The sequence below is a fragment of the Hemitrygon akajei genome, chromosome 6, assembly GCF_048418815.1.
Source record: "Hemitrygon akajei chromosome 6, sHemAka1.3, whole genome shotgun sequence".
NCBI classification, from domain to species: domain Eukaryota; kingdom Metazoa; phylum Chordata; class Chondrichthyes; order Myliobatiformes; family Dasyatidae; genus Hemitrygon; species Hemitrygon akajei.
In genome coordinates this window covers 14,810,225-14,835,703 of record NC_133129.1, presented here as the reverse complement: position 1 = coordinate 14,835,703, position 25,479 = coordinate 14,810,225, and the positions used below count along the sequence as shown (strand labels likewise).

Here is a 25,479-nt window from a genome sequence, read left to right as displayed (position 1 = left end):
CCCTCACAGTCCCCTGACCTAAATATCATTGAAAATCTGTGGATAGACTTCAAAAGAGCAGTGCATGCAAGACGGCTCAAGAATCTCACAGAACTAGAAGCCTTTTGCAAGGAAGAATGGGTGAAAATTCCCCAAACAAAAATTGAAAGACTCTTAGCTGGCTACAGAAAACGTTTACAAGCTGTGATACTTGCCAAAGGGGGTGTTACTAAGTACCGACCGTGCAGGGTGCCCAAACTTTTGCTTCAGGCTCTTTTCCTTTTTTATTATTTTGAAACTGTAAAAGATGGAAATAAAAAAGTAATCTTGCTTAAACTATTAAAGTAATGTGTCATCTTTAACTTTATGCCTTTGGAAATCAGGTCATCTTTTACTCACTTAGCTATTCACAGTAACAGAAATTTTGACCAGGGGTGCCCAAACTTTTGCATGCCACTGTATCATTTTGGATACTCTCGGGCAGGGGTGGGGAAGGGAGAGAGGAATGATTTAACTGAGGAAAGTCACAGTGGTTGGGGTCTATGGCACTGAGTCTGCCTCTGTGACTCAAAAGGGAAAGGGGAAGAAGAGGCATGCTGTGGTGATAGGGGATTTGTTAGTTAAGAGAATGGACAGTAGATTCTGTAACTGAGAATGAGATTCCCGGATGGTAAGTTGCTTCCCGGGTGCTAGGGTCTGGGATCTCTTGGATGAAGTTCTCAGTGGGAGAGTGAACAGCCAGAAGTCATGGTTCATGGATGTAAGTACAAATGACTTGAGTGGGATGAGTGACAAGTTTCTACATAGGGAGTTAAGAGAATTAGGTGTTAAGTTAAAGGGCAGGACCTCCAGGATTGCTACCTGTGCCACGCGCGAATGGGGCCAGAACTAGGAAGATTGTACAGTTCAATACATGGCTGAGGAGTTGGTGTAGGAGGGAGGGCTTCAGATGTTCTCTTCCAGGGAAGGTGGGACCTGTACAGAAGGGATGGTTTGCACCTGAACCGGAAGGGGACTAATATCCCAGTGGGAAGGTTTGTTAATGCTGCACGGTGGGGTTTAAACTAGAGTCGCAGGGGGATGGGAACCAGAGTGCCAGGACAGTTAGTGGAGAGGTTGTGGAGGCAGATGTTCATAAAACCTCAGAGAAAGTTAGGGTTCAAAAGGTTGAGCATGGTGCGACAAATTTTAAAAGGGTGAATACAGGACTGGAGGTGTTGTATCCGAATGCGCACAGTAAACAGAATAAGGTAGATGAACTTGCGGCAGAGTTGTAGATTGACAGGTATGATGTTGTAGGCAGCACTGAATCATGGCTGAAAGATTATAGTTGGGAGCTTAATGTCCAAAGATACACATACCCCACTAAGGAGCACCAGGCCATTGTCTCCTATACCATCACCAACACTATCAGCTCTGGGGATCTCCCATCCACTCCCACCAACCTCATAGTTCCCACACCCCACACTTCCCGTTTCTACCTCCTACCCAAGATCCACAAACCTGACTGTCCAGGTAGACCTACTGTCACAGCTTGCCCCACCGAACTGTCCTTGACACTTTCTTATCCCCCCTTGTTCAATCTCTTCCCACCTATGTTCGTGATACTTCTCACGCTTTGAATTTTTTCAATGAATTTAAGTTCCCTGGCCCCCACCGCCTTATTTGCACCATGGACGTCCAGTCCCTATATATCTCCATCCCCCACCCAGACGATCTCAAAGCTCTTCGCTTCTTTTTGGATTCCAGACCTTACCAATTCCTACCACCACTCTCCTCCGTCTAGCGGAATTAGTTCTTACTCTCAATAATTTCTCCTTTGGCTCCTCCCACTTCCTCCAAACCAAGGGTGTAGCCATGGGCACCCGTATGGGTCCCAGTTATGCCTGCCTTTTTGTTGGCTTTGTGGAACAGTCCATGTTCCAAGCCTATACGGGTATCTGTCCCCCTCTTTTCCTTCACTACATCGACGACTGCATTGGCGCTACCTCCTGCACGCATGCTGAGCTTGTTAACTCCATTAACTTTACCTCTAACTTTCACCCTGCCCTCAAATTTACCTGGTCCATTTCCGACACCTCCCTCCCCTTTCTTGATCTTTCTGTCTCCATCTCTGGAGACAGCTTATCTACTGATATCTATTACAAGACTACAGACTCTCACAGCTACCTGGACTATTCCTCTTCCCACCCTGTCTCTTGCAAAAATGCTATCCCCTTCTCACATTTCCTCCATCTCCGCCGCATCTGCTCTCATGATGAGGCTTTTCATTCCAGGACGAAGGAGATGTCTTCCTTTTTTAAACAAAGGGGCTTCCCTTCTTCCACCATCAACTCTGTTCTCAATGCATCTCTCCCATTTCCTGCACATCTACCCTCACCCTATCCGCCCGCCACCCCACTCAGGATAGAGTTCCCCTTGTCCTCACCTACCACCCCACCAGCCTCCAGGTCCAACGTATAATTCTCCGTAACTTCCGCCACCTCCAATGGGATCCCACTACCAAGCATGTCTTTCCCTCCCCCCCTTTCTGCTTTCCGCAGGGATCGCTCCCTACACGACTCCCTTGTCCACTCATCCCCCCCATCCCTTCCCACCGATCTCCCTCCTGGCACTTATCCTTGTAAGCGGAACAAGTGCTACACCTGCCCTTACACTTCCTTCCTCACCACCATTCAGGGCCCAGACAGTCCTTCCAGGTGAGGCGACACTTCACCTGTGAGTCGGCTGGTGTGGTGTACTGCGTCCAGTGCTCCCGGTGTGGCCTTTTATATATTGGTGAGACCTGACGCAGACTGGCAGACCATTCCGCTGAACACCTATGCTTGGTTTGCCAGAGAAAGCAGGATCTCCCAGTGGCCACACATTTTAATTCCACGTCCCATTCCCATTCTGATATGTCTATCCATGGCCTCCTTTACTGTCAAAATGAATCCAAACTCAGGGTTGGAGGAACAACACCTTATATACTGGCTGGGTAGCCTCCAACCTGATGGCATGAACATTGACATCTCTAACTTCCGTTAATGCCCCTCCTCCCCTTCTTACCCCATCCCTGACATATTTAGTTGTTTGCCTGTTCTCCATCTCCCTCTGGTGCTTCCCCCCCACTTTCTTTCTCCCGAGGCCTCCCGTCCCATGATCCTTTCCCTTCTCCAGCTCTGTATCACTTTCGCCAATCACCTTTCCAGCTCTTAGCTTCATCCCACCCCCTCCGGTCTTCTCCTATCATTTCGCATTTCCCCCTCCCCCCACTACTTTCAAATCTCTTACTATCTTTCCTTTCGGTTAGTCCTGACGAAGGGTCTTGGCCCGAACGTCGACAGTGCTTCTCCCTATAGATGCTGTCTGGCCTGCTGCGTTCCACCAGCATTTTGTGTGTGTTGTTTGGATTTCCAGCATCTGCAGATTTCCACGTGTTTGCATTGTATCGAAAGGATGGACAGGGAGGCAGAGGAGGTGGAGTTGCTCTGTTGGTAAAAAATGAAATCAAACCATTGGAAAGAGGTGACATAGGGTTGCCAGGTGTTGAATTATTGTGGATACAGCTAAGGAACTGCAAGGGTAAAAATGATGGGAGTTGTATACAGACCCCAAACATTAGGGAGCATGTGGTCCACAAATTACAACGGGTGACGGAAAATGCATGCCAAAAGGGCAATGTTACAATAGTCATGGGGGACTTCAATATGCAGGGAGATTGGGAATATCAAGTTGGTGCTGGATTCCAGGAGAGGGAAATTCTGGAGTGCCTACAAGATGCTCTTTAGAGCAGCTCATGGTTGAGTCCATTTGAGGATCAGCTATTCTAGACTGGGTGCAATGAACCAGAATTGATTGGAGAGCTTAAGGTAAAAGAACTCTCAGGGTTAAGTAATCATAATATGATTGACTTCACCCTGAATTTTAAGAAGGAGAAGCTAAAGCCGGGTGTATCAGTATTACAATGGGGTAAAGGGAATTACAGAGGTATGAGAGAGGAATTGGCCGAAATTGATTGGAAAAGAACACTGGCAGGGATGACGGCAGAGCAGCAACGGCTGGAATTTCTGGAAGCAATTTGAAAGGCACAGGATATATACATCCCAAAGAGGAAGAAGTATTCTAAAGACAAGATGACACAACAATGGCTAACAAGAGAAATCAAAGCCAACATAAAAGCCAAAGAGAGGGCATATGATAGAGCAAAATTTAGTGGGAAGTTAGAGGATTGTGAAGATTCTAAAAAACAACAAAAAACAACTAAAGAAGTCATTAAGAAGGTAAAGATGGGATATGAAAGTAAGCTAACCAATAATATTAAAGATGATACCAGAAGTTTCTCCAGGTACATTAAGTGTAAAAGAGTGGATATCAGACCACTGGAAGATTATGCTGGAGAGGTAGTAATGGGGAACAAAGAAATGGCAGACAAACTGAATAAGTAATTTGTATCAGTCTTTACTGTGGAAGACACGAGCAGTATGGTGGAAGTTCCAGGTGTCAGGGGTCATGAAGTGTGTAACGTTAACATTACTAGAGAGAAAGTTCTTGGGAAATTGAAAGGTCTGAAGATTGATAAGTCATCTGGACCATGTAGTGTACACCCAGAGTTGTGAAAGAGGTGGCTAAAGAGATTGTGGAGGCATTAGTAATGATCTTTTAAGAATCACTAGATTCTGAATGGTTCTGGAAGACTGGAACATTTCAAATGTCGCTCCACTCTTCAAGAACATTCCAAGATGGCGGCGCGACGCAGCTTGCAGTGGCCACTCCGGAGCTGATTATCTGTTATTTGTGAAGTAGGGTGCCGTGTGCAATCATAATCAATTGAAAATGGATGTGGGAGCACTAAGGAACGTCGGGAAATCTCCAGGAAGACCTTCTTCGTTGCTGCTGCTGCTGTGAGATCCAGGACTCTGCTGGGAAGAACAGGCCCCCAGTCCTCAGGGTCACATTGCTGATGGCCGTTGGCGGGGCCGTCTTAATACGCTCGGCAGAGGATGGTGCTCAGAGAAGCTGCGCCGGAGGGAATGGTTGTCGGCTCGGAGGTTCGACGGACTCGGAGTCCGCTGCGGTCAGGTCGCTTTCGGTGTGTGCTACATCTGCGAGGCTGGGTTTGACGGAGCTTTCACTGTGTGCTGCATCTGCAAGGCTGAGTTGGGCAGCGCCGTGGAAGTCCATAGCGGGGGTATTCCCTTCTGTCGCCGGTGTGGGATGGCGAGTCTGTCGGGACCCTGGGGACTTGTGGAAACTGTGTGGTGATTTCTTTTGAACTTATAGTCCTTTAACATCTTTGGACTATTTTTACTGTGCCCATGGTCTGTTTTTTATCAATTATGCTATTGTTTGCACTGTTGTAACTATATGTTGTAATTATGTGGTTTTGTGCAGGTCTTGTAGCTTTAGTTTTTGGTCTTTGTTTTGTCTGGTGGTTTTGGAGCTCCTTTCCGGGGAACGTGCTAAGATGGTAGTGCGATATTAATACGCAGCAGCCTCTCCGGACTCTGGATTGGGGATTGCCAAACGTTACGTGGATTTTCTGGTGTAGTCTGTTTTGTCATATGCTTTTGTGATATCATTCTGGGGAACGTTGTCTCATTTTTTAACTGCATTGCATTTGTGGTTTCTAAATGACAATAAACTGAATCTGAATCTGAAGAAGGGAGAGAGGCAGAAGAAAGGAAACGATAGGCCAGTTAGTCTGACCTCAGTGATTGCGAAAAAGTTGGAGTCGATTACTAAGGATGAGGTCTCAGGGTACTTTGAGGCACATGATAAAATAGGTCGTAGTCAGCATGGTTTTTTCAAGAGAAAATCTTGCCTGACAAACCTATTGGAATTCTTTGAAGAAATAACAAGCAGGATAAACAAAGGAGAATCACTTAATGTTGTGTCCTTGGATTTTCAGAAGGCTTTTGACTTGGTGCCACATGAGAGGCTGCTTAAAAAGCTACGAGCCCATGGTATTGCAGGAAAGATTTTAGCATGGATAAAGCAGTGGCTGATTGGTGGAGGAAAAGAGTGGGACTGAAAGGTGCCTTTTCTGGCTGGCTGTCAGTGACTAGTATTGTTCCATAGGGGTTTGTGTTGGGAGCGATTTTTTTTTACATTATATATCAATGATTTGGGTGAAGGAATTGATAGCTTTGTTGCAAAGTTTTGAGGAAATAGTCTACAGAAGGCCTTAGACAGGTTAGGAGAACGGGCAATGAAATGGCAGATGGCAGTGTTAGGAAGAAAAATACAAACAACTGAGGTGCAAAGGGACTTGGGAGTCCTTGTGCAGGATTCCCTCAAGGTTAGTTTGCAGGTTGAGTCAGTGGTGAGGAAGGCAAATGCAATTTTAGCATTCATTTCAGGAGGACAAGAACATTAAAGCAAGGATATAATGTTGAGGCTTTAAAAAGCACTGGTGACGCCTCACTTGGAGTACTGTGAGCAGTTTTGGACCCACTGCTTTAGAAAGGATGTGCTGAAATTGGAGAAGGTTCAAAGGAGGTTTACAGAAATGATTCCAGGATTGAATGGTTTGATGAAGAACGTTTGATGGTGCTGGGCCCATATTCACTAGAATTCAGAAGAATGAAGGGTGACCTAATTGAAGCCTATCAAGTGGTGAAAGGCCTTGATAGAGTCGATGTGGAGAGGCTATTTCTTATGGTGGGAGTGTGTAAGACCAGAGGACACAACCTGAGAATAGAGGGACGTCCTTTTCGAATGGAGATGAGGAGTAATTTATTTAGCCAGAGAATGGTGAATCTGTGGAATTCTTTGCCACAGAAAGCTGTAAGGGCCAAGTCTATATTTAAGGCAGTGGGTGTTAGATTCTTAATTGGTCAGAGCATGAAGGGATATGGGGAGAAGGCAGTAGATTGGGGCTGAGAGGACAATTGGATCAGCTATGATGAAATGGTGGAGCACACGATGGGCCAAATGGCCTAATTCTGCTCCTATATCTTATGGTCTTAATAGCAGGAATGGACCCTTCAGACCCCTGTGTCTCTTCCTGTACTGCCTACCTGATGGTCGAAACAAGAAGAGCACAATTTCTAGGTAAAGTTAAAAGTTCAAAGTAAATTTTTTTATCAAAGTACATATGTCACTATATGCTATATACAACCCTGAGATGCATTTCCTTATGGGCATATTCAATAAATCTATAGAATAATAACCATAACAAAATCAATTCAAGACCACCCAGCAAGCATGTTCAATTCCGCCACTGTCTGTAGAGAGTTTGAATGTTCTCCCCATGACCGTGTGGGTTTTCTCCCACGTTCCAAAGATGTCTGGGTTCAGATTTGTAAGTTGTAGACATGCTGTGTTGGCTCCGGAAGCACTTGCGGGCTGCCCCCAGCACATCCTCAGACTGTGTTGATCGTTGACACAGATGGCACATTTCATTGTCTATTTTGACGTACATGTGACAAATAAAGCTAATGTTCTTAGAGCACTACAGCACAGAAACAGGCCATGCAGCCCATTTAATCTGTGCTGTTATTCTGCTGAGTCCCATTGACCGGTGTCTGGGCGATAGCCCTCATTACCCTCCCATCCATGCACTTAACCGAACTTCCTTTAAATGTTGCAGTCGAACCTGCATCCACCACTTCTGCTGGCAGCTCATTCCACACTCCCTCGGTTTCCCCTTAAATATTTTACCTTGCGCTTTTAACCTATGACCTCAAGTTTTACTCTCACCCTACTTCAATGGATAAGGCCTGCTTGCATTTCCCTTATCTGTACCACTCATTATTTTGTCTACCTCCATCAAATTTCCCCTCATTCTCCTACTTCCTTGGGAATGACGTTCTCATGTATTCAGCCCAATCTATCTAAAATCCTACTGATTGATAATGTTACCATCACCAGTGATTTACCTGAGCCATCAAAATCTTTGTGATATGTATAAGAAAATGGCTGAGGTCCCGGAAACAGATGCTGTAGGTAGCAGCTGCTGGTGTACAAGAAAATTACTTGCAAAGATACAATGTGAATTCACGTTCCTCTGGTACAGATGGAAGCCAGCTCTGAGCATCTGAAGCAAATGTGCGACAGAACGATCACAGCTTTGCCCTTATTGAAAAAAAACAAAACTGTTGGTAAAGCCAACCCGCAGTGTTACCATATGTTGGCTGGTGTGGTGCTAAGTAGGCACATACAAGATAAAAATGATAGATCATTTAGATAAAAGTTCAATCCTGCTGCAAATTGTTGCTTTCTGTGCTCGTCTGTAGAGTTGAAAATTCGGATCCTTGATGGAACGTTATCAGACCATAAGACATAGGAGCAGAGTTAGGCCATTCAGCCCATCGAGTCTGCTCTGCCATTCCATCATGGCTGATTTATTATCCCTCTCAACCCCATTCCCCTGCCTTCTCTTTGACACACTCACTAATCAAGAACCTATCTACCTCCACTTCTAATATACCCAATGACTTGGCCTCCACAGCTATCTGTGGCAATGAATTCCACAGATTCACCACCCTCTGGCTAAAGAAATTCTCCTTATCTCTTACCAAAGCCTTAAATTTTAAATTGCCATTTACTGCAGTTGGAAGTGAAATATTAGAAGTTATAGAATATAGAAACAGCAATAGCGTTTGGCCCTCAGTTGCTGAGATTCAGATTTATTTATCACGTGTACATCAAAACGTGCAGTGAAGCACACCATTTGGATTAATAACCAATGCACCAAAGGACGTGCCGAGGGTAGCCTGAAAGTGTCGCCACACACTCTGGTGCCAACGTACCACGGCCACGATGCTCAGAAGGACAATGCAGAACAAGCCCTGTTCGTCCCTCCCTCGCAACCTCCTACCCAGCCACACACATAAACAGTTCTCTAACCCCAGCACAAGCCACAAGGATTTGTAGGTCCATAGATACTGTGCCCTGACTTCCCCAGTGGACTCACAGACATTCACAGACTCGGGGCTTCAGATGAAGATGTGGACAATCTGTCACCCAGCGCAATTAGCCATGTATCAGAGAGTTACAGTAGGACAGTCTGAAAACAGATCCTTCAACTCACCTGGTCCATGCCAACATACAAGCACTTCTCTAAACTAATCCAATACTAACCTGTTTCATTCTCCCTCATTCTCATCAGCTCTCCCCACAGACTCAACCACTCACTGATACACAAGGGACAATTTATCTTGGCAAATTAATCAATGAATATGTACGTCTTTGGCATATGAGACCATAAAATATAGGAGCAGAAGTAGGCCATTTGCCCCATAGAGTCTGCTCCGCCATTCAGTCATGGGCTGATCCAATTCTTCCAGTCATCCCCACTCCCCTGCCTTCTCCTCATACCCTTTGATACTCTGGCTAATCAAGAACCTATTTATCTTTGTCTTAAATACACCCGATGACTTGGCTTGCACAGCTGCTTGTGGCAACAAATTCCACAGATTTACCACCCTCTGACTGAAGTAATTTCTCCACATCTCAGTTCTAAATGGATGTCCTTCAATCCTGAAGTTGTGCCTTCTTGTTCTAGAATCCCTTACCATGGGAAATAACTTTGCCATACCTAATCTGTTCAGGCCTTTTAACATTTGGAATGTTCCTATGAGATCCCTCCTCATTCTCCTGAACTCCAGGGAATACAGCCCAAGAGCTGCCAGATGTTCCTCATTCCTGGAATCATTCTCATGAATCTTCGCTGAACCCTCTCCAATGTCAGTATAACCTTTCTAAAACAAGGAGCCCAAAACTGCACACAATACTCCAAGTGTGGTCTCACAGGTGCCTTATAGAGCCTCAACATCACATCCCTGCTCTTATACTTTATACCTCTAGAAGTGAATGCCAAATTGCATTTGCCTTCTTCACAACCAACTCAACCTGGAGGTTAATCTTCAGGGTATCTTGTACAAGGACTCCCAAGTCCCTTTGCATCTCTGCATTTTGAATTCTCTCCCCATCTAAATAATAGTCTGCCCGTTTATTTCTTCCATCGAAGTGCATGACCACACACTTTCCAACATTGTATTTCATTTGCCACTTCTTCGCCCATTCCCCTAAACTATCTAAGTCTCTCTGCAGGCTCTCTGTTTCCTCAACACTACCCGCTCCTCCATCTATCTTTGTTTCATCGGCAAATTTAGCCACAAATCTATTAATACCATAGTCCAAATCATTGACATACATCGTAAAAATCAGCGGTCCCAACACCAACGACCCCTGTGGAACTCCACTGGTAACCGGCAGCCAGCCAGAATAGGATCCCTTTATTCCCACTCTCTGTTTTCTGCCAATCGGCCAATGCTCCACCCATGCTTCCCTGTAATTCCATGGGCTCTTATCTTGCTAAGCAGCCTCATGTGCTGCACCTTGTCAAAGGCCTTCTGACAACCCAAGTACACCATGTCTACTGCATCTCCACCGCATCTCCTTTGTCTACCCTGCTTGTAATTTCCTCAAAGAATTGCAGTAGGAACATGGGAGGAAGCTGGAACACCAGAGAAAACCCACGCAGTCGTGGATGAGAACCCACCGTCAGCAGCAGTCTTTGGGACTGAACCCTCGTCTTTGGAGCTGCAACACTCTGTCACCCTTGTACCAGAAGAAATTAGAGGAGGAAGAGGCCACTCAGCCCTTCAACCCTGCCTTACCGTTCATTCTATACTGGCCTCAACTCCTGTGTCAATTGCCCATAACCCTCAGTTACTCACCTTTCAAATAGTTAGGTTACACTAGCGTGGTAGCGTAGCGGCTAGCGTAATGCTTTACAGTGCCAGCAATCAGTGTTCAGTTCCTGCTCTTGCCTGTAAGGGATTTGTTCATTCTCCCCACCACTGTACATGTTTCCTCCCACAGTCCAAAGACATACAAGTTAGTAAATTGTGGGCATGCCACGTTGATGCTGGAAGCATGGCACTTGACAGCTGCCCCAAGCACGTCCCTGGACTGTGTTGGTTTTTTCATGAAAACAATGAATTTCACTATGTTTTGATGTATACAGTCAAAGATGATAGTGGATTTCAGGAGACATCCCCCTGCTATGTCTCCCCTCACAGTCCTCAGCAGCCCTGTGTCCACCGTGGAGAACTTCAGGTTCCTAGGAACCACCATCTCTCAGGATCTGAAGTGGGAGCAGAACATCAGCTCCATCCTGAAGAAGGCCCAGCAGCGGATGTATTTCCTGCGGCTCTTGAGGAAATACGGTCTGCCTCAGGAATTGCTGCTGCAGTTCTACACTGCAGTCATTGAGTCTGTCCTGTGCACCTCCATCATTGTGTGGTTTGGAGCCGCCACCAAGCAGGATAGAACCAGACTACAGCGCACAGTGAGGACTGCCGAGCGCTTCATTGGAGCCTCCCTGCCCTCTATTGTGGACCTGTACTCTTCCAGGTTGAAGAAGAGGGCGGGGAACATCATAAAGGACTCTTCCCATCCTGCGCACGGACTGTTTGATCTGCTTCCGTCTGGTAGGCGCTTCAGAACCCTCCATACTAAGACTAATAGGCACTGGAGAGGTTTTTTCCCTACTGCGGTCACTTTGCTGAACAGTTAACTGCTGGTTAACTGTCGGCTAACTATTACTTGGATTGCACTACCTGTATGTATAATCTATCTTTTCATTTATATTTATCATTATTATTGTTATGAGCAGAGAGACAACATCTGCCAGAAGTAAATTCCTTGTATGTGCACAGGTACTTGGCGATTAAAGTCTGATTCTGATTCTGATACATAGCATTCCCACAAAGAACTGAAATCAGAGTGTGTCTCCAGGTCAGGGTCTTCAAAAAAGGGTTGGTAAAGAATAACAACAATAAAAGGGGCCATTCTAATTAAACAGTCAAATGTGCACAAGCTGGAGCTCACCTTGAACTTCTCTGTCACTCATGCAATGGGCCCTTGGTCAATGTGAAGCACGCACCATCTTCTGAACGTCACTCACAATCCATCTCAAACAAACAGGTCTCCCACTGATCGTATGCTACGACCAGTTCTCCCCAGCATCTTCTCTCTTCATCTCACTCATGGCACACATTCCACATCATCCCTTATCTTCAACAATAACCCAAACAGGCTGAAAGCGAGCAGCAGCTCTTACAGACACCTACAGCGTAACAGTAGAGATGTGAACCATGGCATTTCAACTGCATTGAAGTTGATAAAAAGAAAACAATATTTGATTAAAGCATTTCCATAATAGAGAAATTGCAATACAGGCAGACAATAAGATGCAAGATCCCAATGATGTAGATTGTGAGGTCCATCTTATCATACCAGGGAGCCATTTATTAGTCTCATAAGGGTGGGATAGAAGCTGTTTTTGGGCTGATACGGGGGGGCATAACTTTGTATTTGGTGTAAAGTATGGGGGTGGATGTTATTCAGGACATTTAAGATACATTAGGCACATTAAAGAGACATCTTACATAGGCACATGGATTAAAGAAACATGAAGGACTGTGTGGGAGAGAAGGCTTGGATTGAACTTGGAGGAGATTAAAAGGTCGGCACAACATTGTGAGCCGAAGGACCTGTACTGTCTGGTACTGTTCTCTCTTCCGTATTCTAACCTAAGCGAAACAAGACCAAAGGTAACAGGGGAAATTGCTTTGTAATAATGGAAGATCCTGAAAGAAGAAGCCAGTGACTAGCTAATATACACTGTTGTTCCCAGCCAGGCTTCCTCTTTCATTAGGTCAAGTGCTCGTAACTGGAGAGCACTCAGCCCTTCTTCCTTGAAGGAATTCATACCCCAGCATCTTTCTGTTTTCAGAACTGGAGTGGGAAGAAGTCATCTAAGCCCCTGAACTTCTGCCTAGGAATATACACTGTGTGGCCAGTGTGACAATCACTGTTCATTAATGCAAAAATCTAACCAGACAATCAATTCACAGCAACTCAATGCATAAAAGCATGTAGACATGGCCAGGGGGTTCAGGTGTTCAGACCAATCATCAGAATGGGTAAGAAATGTGATTTAAGTGACTTTGACTGTGGAATAATTGTTGGTGCCAGACGGGGTGATCAGAAACTGCTGATCTCCTGGGATGTTCACACTCAACTGCCTATAGAGTTTTCAGAGAACAGTGCAAGAAACAAAAAACATTGAGTGAGCAGCAGTTCTGTGTATTTGTATTTTATGTTTTAAATGACTAAGTCAAGTTAAAAAAAGCTGTGCTGACATACAGTATATTTGTTTGAAATTGCTCTGTTTTCCTCGTCAAGCTGATCTACAGTTGGACTTTATAAACCACGCTCCAGAACTGTGAGCTGCATTAGGATTTACCAGGATGCTGCATGGATTAGAGAGCATGTCATAGAAAGCCAAGTGCATTGCTGCGCTAGCTGGCAGGGTGGTGAAGATGTTTCTGATGGTGGAGCTCATGAGTTTACAACCCTCTGCAGTTTTTTTCTGATCCTGTGTATTGGCTCCTCCAGGCCAGTCAGAATTCTCTCCACAGTACATCTGTAGAAACTTGTGTCTGTCTTTGGTGACATACCAAATCTCCTCAAAGTCCTATTTAAAGTATAGCCACTGATGAGTCTTCTTTGTAATTGCACTAATACGTTGGGCCCAGGATAGAACTTCAGAGACATCGACACCCAGAAACTTAGAGTCTGTCCAACCTCTCCTTCTAGCTAATCCTCTCTAATCCAGACAGCATCCTGACGTGGACCACGAGACTAATATTTCTGCTGCAAGTGCTTTGTAACATATTTTGGCACCAGACAAGCTCATGGATTTGTGTTGTAATCCTCAATGATGCATCTGCTTTGAGTCTCACTGTTCTTTTCCGTGTGATTCAGGTTCCCAGAAGCACCTATGATCCTCCGAAAGAGGAGAGGCTGCTGGAAGAACTCAAGAAAAGAAATCGCCAAAGAGCTGAGGCTTGTATATTTTTGTTAACTTTGTCTCACTAACTTCTCCCCCTCTCTTTCGTTTTTATGCTGAATGCATCAACTGACTACAGGCTATGGCCCCACATACATTTACCGTAGATTTCGCACTACAGAGCGCACCTGATTAAAAGCCGCTGGCTCTAATTTTAGAAAGAAAATCAATTTTGTACTTGTACAAGCCGCACCGGATTTTAGGCTGCTGGTGTCCCACGTTGTAATATGAGATATTTACACAGAAAGATATTACACGTGAGGATTTTTTAACTTTTAATTAAATCCGTATGGTAACATAAACAAATACATATTGCAAATGCTTTTTTTCGAACCGTGCCTCTAACACGGCTACTTTTAAATATACATACATATCGGTAACACACAAATTACGTTGCGTATACTTTTTTACTGAACAGTGCACGAACAACATTCCAATATCTCCTAACGACTGGTAAAAAAATATATACTGCAGCCTACCAGGAAAAGTTATTGATCGCCTTTAACTTAAAAGCAGCGTTTTTGCTTGGGTCTAATGCGCTCGGCTAATGTGCTCGCCCCCACCTTCCCGTTTATCGCAAACCGGTATTTCCCACAAGACGCGGCGAAACCGGATGTGATGTCATAGTATCCCGGGATGTACAGAAAACAAATATACTTAACACTTTTAACTTTAACTAGAAAATACTAACAAATGAATTACTAAGCGAAAATATTATAAACTAAATAACTGCCATAAAGGCAGCACAATGCTTTTCTTCGAGTGTTTTCCATGTTGATGAGGGTGAGTACAAATGACTGATTTACAATAATTTAATTGTGAAAGTGCGCTTGATTTATCGTACAATTTCATTGGACCTCTGTGAACTACTCATCAATTTTATTGGTCTACTGTTACGAGGCAAAATGTTTTTGGCGGCATGAAAAAAAATCATGCATTAGCCGCACCGTAGTAAAGGCCGCAGTGTTCAAAGCTGTTCAAAGCGTGGGAAAAAAGTAGCAGCTTATAATCCGACATCTACGGTAGTTAGAGCAGAGAGCACTGGATCTACATCTTAGGCAGTGTCTGTAGAGGTACTGACAAAGGATCAGAGGTTGAAAGGTAACTAGATAGAGGTGTACAAGATGACAAGAGGCATAAAACCATATGACATAGAAGTGGAATTAGGCCAGCTGTGTCAGAAAATGTAGAGGAGGCATGACCCAAACCCAGAGCAGTGGAGATGACTCAGCCATGAGTGATAGCTTTAATAATAAACTGCAAAATAACAAGCCATGAGGTATCACAAAACAAGATCCTAAGCTCATGGGCAACAAGGTAACTGAAGAATAGGAGTAACTGGTTGAGGCTAGCTGGCTTGATGAGTGAATGAAGTAATGTTGATGAAAGCTGGGTTTAAATAGGCTGCAGGTGATGAGTTGGAAACAACGTACCTGCATATGCAGACCTGATGGCATCCCCCTCCTACAGTTGGCACCCAATGACCCAGTGCGATCCGGATGGGTCCAGTGGAACTTTTCCATGAGTGATGCATTCGAGATGCAACTTTACGGCACCCACAACCTCTCCTCCAGGCCGTACCTCTCTCAGTCGACCAAGTAGTGCACAACCTGTCCACAACTGGCTATCGCTGTACACTGGATAACCTTCCACCATCCTTGGTTCCGGAACAGCAGGCTCGGATGGATTGAGTAGTCCATGGACAACAGGCTTGAGGCAGGACACAAGGAAGAAAGATGTGATCCTGAAGGATGGTGACAACCCAAGGATAAATTTACTGAGCTGTGGAGGAGGGGGCAGAAGGCTTTCCAGAGTGGGAGACAAATTGCAAGCCCTGGTCTGACACAATTGGAAACCATGGGGGGGGCAAACTACAAATTGGAGAACCAGGTCCTCTGTCTCACCAGCTGATGGAAGTTTGGGAGGGTCATAAAGTGGACATCTTGGAGAACCAGTCCACCACTGTCGTGATCACTCTGGCTATATCGAAAGGTGGCAAACTTATGATGAAATAAATGGTGATTTACAACCAGGAGCGTTGAATAGACAGGAGCTGCAGGATCCCAGAAGGTTGTTGGTTGGAGGAATTGGACTGGGCACATTGAGGCCAGGTAGTGACAAACTGATGAACATTTGCGATCATGGTGGGCCACCAGAATCAGTGTTGCAGAAAATCCAGGGTCACCTAGATGGCCAGAGAGGGGTGAGGCGTGGGCCCACAGGAGTGTTACAGAGCGCATAGCCACCGGCATGTACATGCAGTTGTCAGGGGTGCCAGCCAGAGCAGGCTCGTGCCATCAAACCAGTCAGAACTGGTTCTCAAAGTCCCAGATGACCGAGGGGAGGATCCGGGAGGATGAAGTGAGGGCTGAGGGTTGATCTGTGTTTCAGCTGGTTTGAATTGTCATGACAAGGTGTCCGCCTCAGTGTTCTTGGAGTCGGGTTGGTAGGAGGTGGAGAAGTTGAATTGCTCAAAGGAGAGGGCCCAGCAAGCCTAGCATGAGTTGAATGGCGGGTCTGTTGAATGGATATGAGGTTCTGGTGGTTAGTCCAGATGAGGAAGGGCTCAGTGTTTCTCATCAGCCAATGTCTCCATTTCTCCAAGGCCCATTTAACGGTGTGTGGCACCCTGTCTCCTACTCCATAACAGCACTGTGTAGAGTTGAATTTGTTCAAGAATAAGGCACAAAGGTGCATCTTCCTGTTGATCCTCACTGGGTGAGGATGGCCCCAGCACCCACAGTGTCCACTTCTACCGCAAGCAGTCCGGAGGGGTTCAGATGGCGGAGAATGGGGCAGTGGTGAAGTGTCTCTTGAGCTTCTTGAAAGCTTGGTCTGTGGGAGCAGAGCAGATTATTCATGAGGCAAGTGAGGGAGGTGAGAAGAGTGACAATTTGGCTGTAGGTCCTGATGACCAGTGGTACAAGTTGGAGAAGCCCAAGAAGCACTGTAATTGTTTAAGGGAGTGTGGTCAGGGCCATTCAGTGATGGCGTGCACTTTCTCTAGGACAATGGTTATGTCTGCGCATGAAAGGACAGAACCCAAGGAAATGACTGGGGTGTGGAACTGCTATTTCTCCAACTTGTAGACTTGGTTTTCCAAGAGATGCTGATGGACAGAACAGATGTGTCAAAATTGGTCTTGGGGGGGGGGGGGGGTCCTTGGAGAAGATGAGGATATCGTCGAGGTAAACGAACACATACTTGTGTAGCATGTCTCGAAGGATCTCATTGATGAAGTATTGGAAAACTGCTGGACTGTTGGAAAGTCAAGGTGTCACTAGATATTCACGGTGGCCAGTGAGTGTTATGAATGCCATCTTCCACTCACTGGCAGATGCAAATCAGGTCGTATGCACTCCATAGATGCAGTTTGGTGAAGATCTCGGCCCTGTGGAGCGCTTCGAGTGTGCTATCCATCAAGGGGAGAGGGTCGTGACTCTTCATGGAGATTTTGTTGAGTCCATGGTAGCTGATACAGAGATGAGGACCCCCGTCTTTCTTTTGACAAAAAAGTATCTTGCACCGGCTTGGAACTGGGATGGATGAATGAAGCTGCTCTGGTAGCATTTCAGCAACGTAGTCATTCATGCCTTGGGCAGGAGGAGAGAGGGAGCACAGGCGACCTTGGGGAGGGGTGGTGCCCAGGAGGAGGTGTGATCTGTGAGGCAGCAGGGTGATGGCTTCCCTTTTACCAAAGGAGATGGCTAAGTCATGGTATTCCTGCGGACGTTTGTTAAGGTCGACCATTTCCTCCGTCTCCACGGATTTACAGGTTACAGTCAGCTGAGGTTGCAGGCAGGTAGTCCGGCAGCTGGTTCCGCAACTCAGCAGTGAACTGGATGGCCAGCTGAAGTGAGAGTCATGAGTGGAGAGCCCGGGGTAACTCAAGATGAGGGGAGTGTTGGATGAGTCTGTCAAGAGGAACTGGATGGAGTCGGGGTGCTGCACAATGCTCATGTGCACAGGACTCGTGCGCACTCGGACAATCCCAGACACCGAGTGTCCTCCGTCAATGACCATGATGTTGAAGGAGTGAGAGATAGGCTCAGCAGGGAGTCCAAGCTGCACACACAGAGTCCAGTCCAGAGCCGCAGGAGGACAGAGTGAATGAGTTGGAATGAGAGTCCAGTGGGAGCTTAACAGATAGAAGGCACTTGGTTGTGCCATTTTCCCAGACGCAGTGGTCACGAGATGCACGAGGATTCAGGGGCTCCTCTATAAGTTGTTTCTCCACCGAGCCTCACGCTCTTGGGGGGTTTAAGGGAATGCCCCCTGCCTGCATAGATTCTGGAGACATTGATGATGAGGGTCCTCAGAATCAGAATCAGGTTTATTATCACCGGCATGTGACGTGAAATTTGTTAACTTAGCAGCATAATCTAGCATAGAGAGAAATAAAATAAAACATAATAAATAAATAATGTATATTGAATAGATTATTTAAAAATGTGCAAAAACAGAAATACTGTATATTTAAAAATGTGAGGTAGTGTCTAAAGCTTCAAAGTCCATTTAGGAATTGGATGGCAGAGGGGAAGAAGCTGTTCCTGAATCACTGAGTGTGTGCCTTCAGGCTTCTGCACCTCCTACCTGATGGTAACAGTGAGAAAAGGGCATATCCTGCAGCCTGAAATAAACTGGGATTCTGGCTAATGGTCATTCTGTAATATGTTTATAATTTTGGAAGGCCAGAGTGATGAGGCTTTTGAGGTTGGTGGGCATCTCCAGGGTAGACAGTTGATCTTTCGAGTGCTCTGAGAGGTTGTGATGGTACTAGGCCAGCAGTGTGTCTGCATTGCGACCGTATGCTGCTGCAAGGGTCCTGAATTCCACTGTGTCATTCAGCACTGACCATGAGCCTTGACGTAGGTGAAGTATCCACTCTGCCTCCCATCCATTTCCCAGATGGTCAAGAACCTGATGGAATATTGAGAGTTTAAGGTACTGCAGGTACGAGTTGCTCGCTGGTGGAGAAACTGAAAAAGCTGTGCATTTTGCTCCAACCTGCATTGAAGGAGACAGTCAGCCGTCTTGGTCACTTTTGTTCTTTGTTAATGTGGTATGCCACACATTTGATTCACTGATTTATTGGCTGAGACCAGGGTGATGGCAGGGGAGCTGCAGGGCCTCGGTCATAGCAAGGACTAGCTCTTAAGCCAGAGTGTCATCTGTTTACAGCTGCTGGGAGAGAGGTGTCGGAGCCAGTGCACTCCACCCGGATAGTGTGGTTCAACGTCCAGGCTGGAGTCGGTGTGTTGGATGGCTTGAGTTTGGACTCTTTTATTGAGTGGCTGTGTCTTTCTATCTTATACTTGCTGTGTGTGACTGTTGGTACTGTGGTTTGTACCTTGACTCTGAAGTAACACGGTCTTGTTTGGCTGTATTTCTGAGTATCCCTGTGTGGTTGAATGACAATTAAACTGAATCTCAGCGGTAAAAACTTTGTATTTCTAGCAAATGGTGGTTTTATTATCCCAGTTAGCAGTAGCACAGGTCAGAGCTTGCCCAATCAAGAGAGAGATGATGAAGCAATTTTGGCTTGATTTTGAGAATGCAGAGATGGCTGGAGCTCGAACAGAAAGATGCACTGGGACAGGAAGTTGCGGCATTGGGTTGGAACATTCAGGCACTGGAATCTGGAGCTCCGAGGGAGGAGGTTGAGGTTGATTGTCGTGGGGTTACTGTATCAAGGTGGAGAGTTGGTTGAGAGTTGTGAGCATATATTCAATGGTTTCCTGCTGCTTTGGCAATGTGTCCTCCTTCCTTTAGGAGAGTGTACTTTGCTGGGTCAATGGTTCATTCATCCTGTCAGGAAATGTAGAGGAGGCTTGACCCAAAAGCAGAGCAGCAGAGAAGATTCAGTGCTGAGCACTAACTTTAATATTAAACTGCAAAATAACAAGCCAGGAGGGGCCACAAAACAAGATACTAAACTCACAGGCAACAAGATAACTGAAGGCCAGGAGCAACTGTTTGAGCTTGGCTGATTCAATAGGTGAACAAGTACTGTGGATGAGAGATGGGTTTAATGAGGCTGCAGGAGATGAGTTGGAAACGCGTAGCAAGTGGCTCCTGTTAACTGGGTAGAGACTGGAAAATTCCTGCCTGTGCAGGCCTGGCAATTAGGTCCATCAAGTCTGCTCTGCCATTCAATCATGGCTAATTTCTTGCCTCTCTCAACCCCATTCTCCTGTCTTCTCCCCATAACTGTTGATGCCCTTACTAAGAAAGAACCTAACAACTCTACCTTAAATATACCAAATGATTTGGCATAAATCCCGTAATGGCCAAAAAGTTTTTTCAGGCCAAAAATGGCAAATATGTGGAGGAGTAATTTAGAGGGAAGTGTAGAGATAATGTCAGAGGTATGTTTTATCCACAGAGAGTGGTGGGTCACTGCCAGGGGTGATGGTGGAGGCAGATACATTAGGGATATTTAAGAGACCCTTAGGCACATGGATGATAGGAAAACGAAGGGTTGTGTGAAAGGGAAATGTTAGACTGATCTTGCAGTAGGTTAAAATGTCAGCACAACATCGTGGACCGAAGGGCATCTACTGTGCTGTGATGTTCTGTGTCTACACTCTAAAAGGTTGTCGGCCTCAGACATTAACTCCTTGTTTCTCCACAGATGCTGTCTGACCTGCTGAGTATTTTTAGCATTCTCGTAGGTCACACCCTAAATGATGGGAAATGGGACTAAAAGAGATGAGTGTCTGATGGTCAGCCTGGAGGTGGTGACCACCAGGTCTGTTTCTATACTGTATGCCTCCATGGCATTTTTGTTAGTCAAACTCAGAATGAGCTCATGGATATCACACCCAATTCCACACCAATCCTGGGCCAATATCCATATGGCAAGATTTTCTCCAAGGGTGTAATATCTGTGTAATTCTTTGCATTGGTAATGTAGTACCCAGATTGATATGTCAAGTCATTCATTATGCAACCATCTGCTCTCTTCATAACGTAGCACCTCAATCAAAGTAGCAACACTCACTGCTTACCATGCCCACTCGGCGCAAGCAATCTGTAGAAGGAGTAGTTGGCAGCGGAAATGTGCTGTGATTGTACTGATGATCAGTCCGTATTGAAGGCTTTCTGCTAAAATATATTTACGTTGTTTGACTTCGATCTGAGGAATTGGGGCTACTTTATTATTTTTACTCCAGAGATAAAGCACAGAACAGGCCCTTTGGCCCACCAAGCTGCACCACCCAGCAACCCACTGATTTAAGCAACACACAAAATGCTGGAGGAACTCAGCAGGCCAGGCAGCATCCATGGAAAAGAGTACAGTCGACATTTCAGGCCAAGACCCTTTGGCCGGACTTTGAATTGAATTGAATTGACTTTATTACATATATCCTTCACATACACGAGGAGTAAAAATCTTTACGTTTTGTCTCTGTCTAAATGTGCAATGTGCAATTTATAGTAATTTATAATAAATAGTATGTACAACAGGACAATCAATATAACATAGAAATAAAATTGGATCAGCGTACATTAATCAGTCTCATGGCCTGGTGGAAGAAGCTGTCCCGGAGCCTGTTGGTCCTGGCTTTTATGCTGCGGTACCGTTTCCCGAATGGTAACAGATGGAACAGTTTTTGGTTGTGGTGACTCGGGTCCCCAATGATCCTTTGGGCCCTTTTTACACACCTGTCTTTGTAAATGTCCTGAATCATGGGAAATCAACATCTACAGATGCGCTGGGCTGTCCGCACCACTCTCTGAATTAAGGGAGGTACCAGGCAGTGATGCAGCCAGACAGGATGCTCTGAATTGTGCCCCTGTAGAAAGTTCTTCAGATCTGGGGGCCCATACTTCTTCAACCATCTGAGGTGAAAAAGGTGCTATTGAATTTTTTCCACCTCACAGCCGGTGTGTACAAACCATATAAGATCCTTGGAGATGTGTATGCCAAGGAACTTAAAGCATCTGCAGATTTTGTCTTGTCTGTGATTGGATTACCCACTGATTTAACCCTGGCCTAATCACAGAACAGTTTGCAATGACCAATTAACCTACTAACTGATTTATTTTTGGACTGTGGGAGGAAGCCTGAGCTGCCGGAAAAAACCCACGTGCACACGGGAAGAATGTACAAATTCCTTACAGAGGATGGCGGAATTTAACTCCAAGCTCAGACACCCTGTAATAGTATCGCAGTAACCACTACATTACTGTGGCTCCCTAAAGAGCTCATCTCACTTTAACATGACCAGAGTTTTGTTCTTTTACAGCTTATTTATGGGAGACATGTCAAACTTGAAATCCCAGAGTTTATTCCTCTAAATGCCAAATGGAAGTTGTTCACGAGCTGTATTCTTGAACTGCTGCTGTACCTGTGGTAGAAGTACTCCCACAGGCTTGTTGAGTAGATTTTTATTATTTAGACCCATTGCCGATACATTTCCAATTCAGGACAGCAAACAATCTGCTGGAGAAACTCAGCAGGCTGAGTACCATCTATGGGCAGGGTGGGGGGGGGGGATTAAGTTTAGAAGTAGCTATTGGACAGGACATTGATAGGATGCAGGGCTGGGCTGAGATGTGGCAGCTGGAGTTTAACCCAAAGAAGTGTGAAGGTTGAATTTGAAGGCAGAATTCAAAGTTAATGGCAGGATTCTTGGCTGTGTGGAGGAACAGAGGAAACTTCGGGTCCACATACAAGATCCCTCAAAGTTGCCAAATAAGTTTTTAGGGTAGTTAAGCAGGTGTATAGTCTGTTGCCCTTAATTTGGAGGATGAAATTCAAGAGCCCAAAGGTAATGTTGCAACTCTATAAAACCCTGGTTAGACTACACCTGGAATTCTCTGTTCATTTCTGGTTGCCTCATTAGAGAAAGGATGTGCAAGCTTTAGAGAGGGTGCAGAGGAGACTTACCAGGATACTGTCTGGATTAGAGAGCGTGTCTTATGAGGATAGGTTGAGTGAGCTGGGGCTTTTCTCTCAGCGAAGGAAAATGAGAGGTGACTTGATAGAGGCAGGTACATTAGTGACATTTAAAAAAAACTTAGGCACATGGATGAAAGGAAAATAGAGGGCTATACAGGAGGGAAGTGTTAGATTGATCTTACAGTAGGTTAAAAACTTGGCACAACATCGTGGGCTGAAGGAACTGTACTGTGCTGTAATGTTCCACTCCTCCTATGGTTGAGAAAACTTCCCTTGTGAACTTGGCTAGTGCTGACCTAATTGAGCTGCCTGCAGCAGGAAGCACCATAAATGACTGCATGATCCCAGGAGTTATGGAGGAGAGGCATAAGGAACAAGGCCAATAAAATCTACTCAACCAGCCTGTGGGAGTACCTTCAGGAATAAACTCTGGGATTCCTAGCATGATCTGTATCTTGTAAATGAGCAAAGAAAAATAACACTCTGTTCATGTTAAAGTGAGATCGGCTCTTTCAAATTTATCAATTCCTGAAATGGGTGGAAATATATTTTAGCAGAGCATCTTCCATATAGGACTGATTATCAGTACAATCACAGCACCAGCATCTCTCAGTGAATCACTCTTACATTTTGTTCATTTCCGTCAGCAACTACTTATTCTACAGATTGCCTGCTCCAAGTGGGCATGGGAAGCAGTGAGTGTTGCTGCTTTGAGTGGAGTGTAGCTTTATGAAGGGAGCAGATGGTTGTATAATGAATAATTAGATAAAGTGGATCATTCTAGGTACTTCATTAGAATGCAAAGAATTCTACAAATATTACAACAAGAAAACGTGCCGTTCAACCAGGTAACACATCCTGACATTTAACCTCCCATAATCCAAAGTGAAGCCTTCTCTGCCGTCACATCTCTTCACCTCATCTCTTGTCTGAATGGTAGATTGCATTCATTTGATATGGAACAGCATCACAAGATGTAAAGGACTTTTTTCCCAGATTCATGCTTAAATCTTACATCTTGTTTCAATAGACAATAGACAATAGGTGCAAAAGTAGACCATTCAGCCCTTCGAGCCTGCACCGCCATTTTGAGATCATGGCTGATCAATTCCTATCAATACCCGGTTCCTGCCTTGTCCCCATATCCCTTGATTCCCCTATCCATAAGATACCTATCTAGCTCCTTCTTGAAAGCATCCAGAGAATTGGCCTCCACTACCTTCCGAGGCAGTGCATTCCAGACCCCCACAACTCTCTGGGAGAAGAAGTTTTTCCTTAACTCTGTCCTAAATGACCTACCCCTTATTCTCAAACCATGCCCTCTGGTATTGAACTCTCCCAGCATCTGGAACATATTTCCTGCCTCTATCTTGTCCAATCCCTTAATAATCTTATATGTTTCAATCAGATCCCCTCTCAATCTCCTTAATTCCAGCGTGTACAAGCCCAGTCTCTCTAACCTCTCTGCGTAAGACAGTCCAGACATCCCAGGAATTAACCTCGTGAATCTACGCTGCACTTCCTCTACAGCCAGGATGTCCTTCCTTAACCCTGGAGACCAAAACTGTACACAATACTCCAGGTGTGGTCTCACCAGGGCTCTGTACAAATGCAAGAGGATTTCCTTGCTCTTGTACTCAATTCCCTTTGTAATAAAGGCCAACATTCCATTAGCCTTCTTCACTGCCTGCTGCACTTGCTCATTCACCTTCAGTGACTGATGAACAAGGACTCCGAGATCTCTTTGTATTACTCCCTTACCCAACTCTATACCGTTCAGATAATAATCTGCCTTCCTGTTCTTACTCCCAAAGTGGATAACCTCACACTTATTCACATTAAACGTCATCTGCCAAGTATCTGCCCACTCACCCAGCCTATCCAAGTCACCCTGAATTCTCCTAACATCCTCATCACATGTCACACTGCCACCCAGCTTAGTATCATCAGCAAATTTGCTGATGTTATTTTCTATGCCTTCATCCAAATCGTTAACGTAAATGGTAAGCAGCTGTGGTCCCAATACCGAGCCCTGTGTAACCCTCTTCAGATCTCCTCCATTTACAGACAGACATACTTTATTGATCCCTAGGGAAATTGGGATCCAATTTACCAGATTACTTCACTGTGCACAGTCCCAATCTTTCACTTTAAAGATCTGCCACCAACACTCCCAGCCATTAAATCACATCTTAATCTTTTGTGTTATAATGGGAAGAGTCCAATTACTCTGATCCTTGCCAACGGACAGGCACTGTAACAGATCTATCAACAGCAACTGTCAGTGCATTGGTGAAGCTTGTTTGGCATGATCTTGCAAGCCAGCACACACTTCAGAGAGATCTCGGAAACAGGAGTGAAAATTCTATTCCGGACACACTTGTGCTGGTGAGGCGTGAACATTCAGCTGTTGGGAATGTGTCTGAAAAGCCAGGCTACACATTACTGGCTTCCTCAATCAGAATCAGAATCAGAACCAGAATCGGGTTTAATATCACTGGCATATGTTGTGAAATCTGTTGTTAAGCAGCAGCAGTACAGTGCAATACATATAATAAAACTGCAAATTACAGTAAGTATTTTATATATATACTTATTTCAGAGCTTAAATTAAATAAGTGGTGCAAAAAGAGTAAAAAAAAGTCTCTTGATGTTTTTCTCAAAGTTTCTCTAATTTCCAGTAATTGCCCCCCCTTTACCATTCCCCCATTCCTGTTTGCCTCTCTCACCTTATCTCCTTGAC

General features: G+C 45.1%; 1 protein-coding gene across 3 annotated transcripts in view; it reads left to right on the top strand.

Moving 5' to 3' along the window:
* cfap99 (cilia and flagella associated protein 99) overlaps window positions 1–25,479 on the top strand; it is a 97,849-nt gene that overhangs the window by 28,777 nt on the left and 43,593 nt on the right. For all 3 annotated transcript variants that reach the window (XM_073047949.1, XM_073047948.1, XM_073047950.1), the window contains one exon: window positions 13,744–13,824. In XM_073047949.1, coding sequence (XP_072904050.1) covers window positions 13,744–13,824 — 81 coding nt within the window. The remainder of the gene's footprint in view (window positions 1–13,743; window positions 13,825–25,479) is intronic.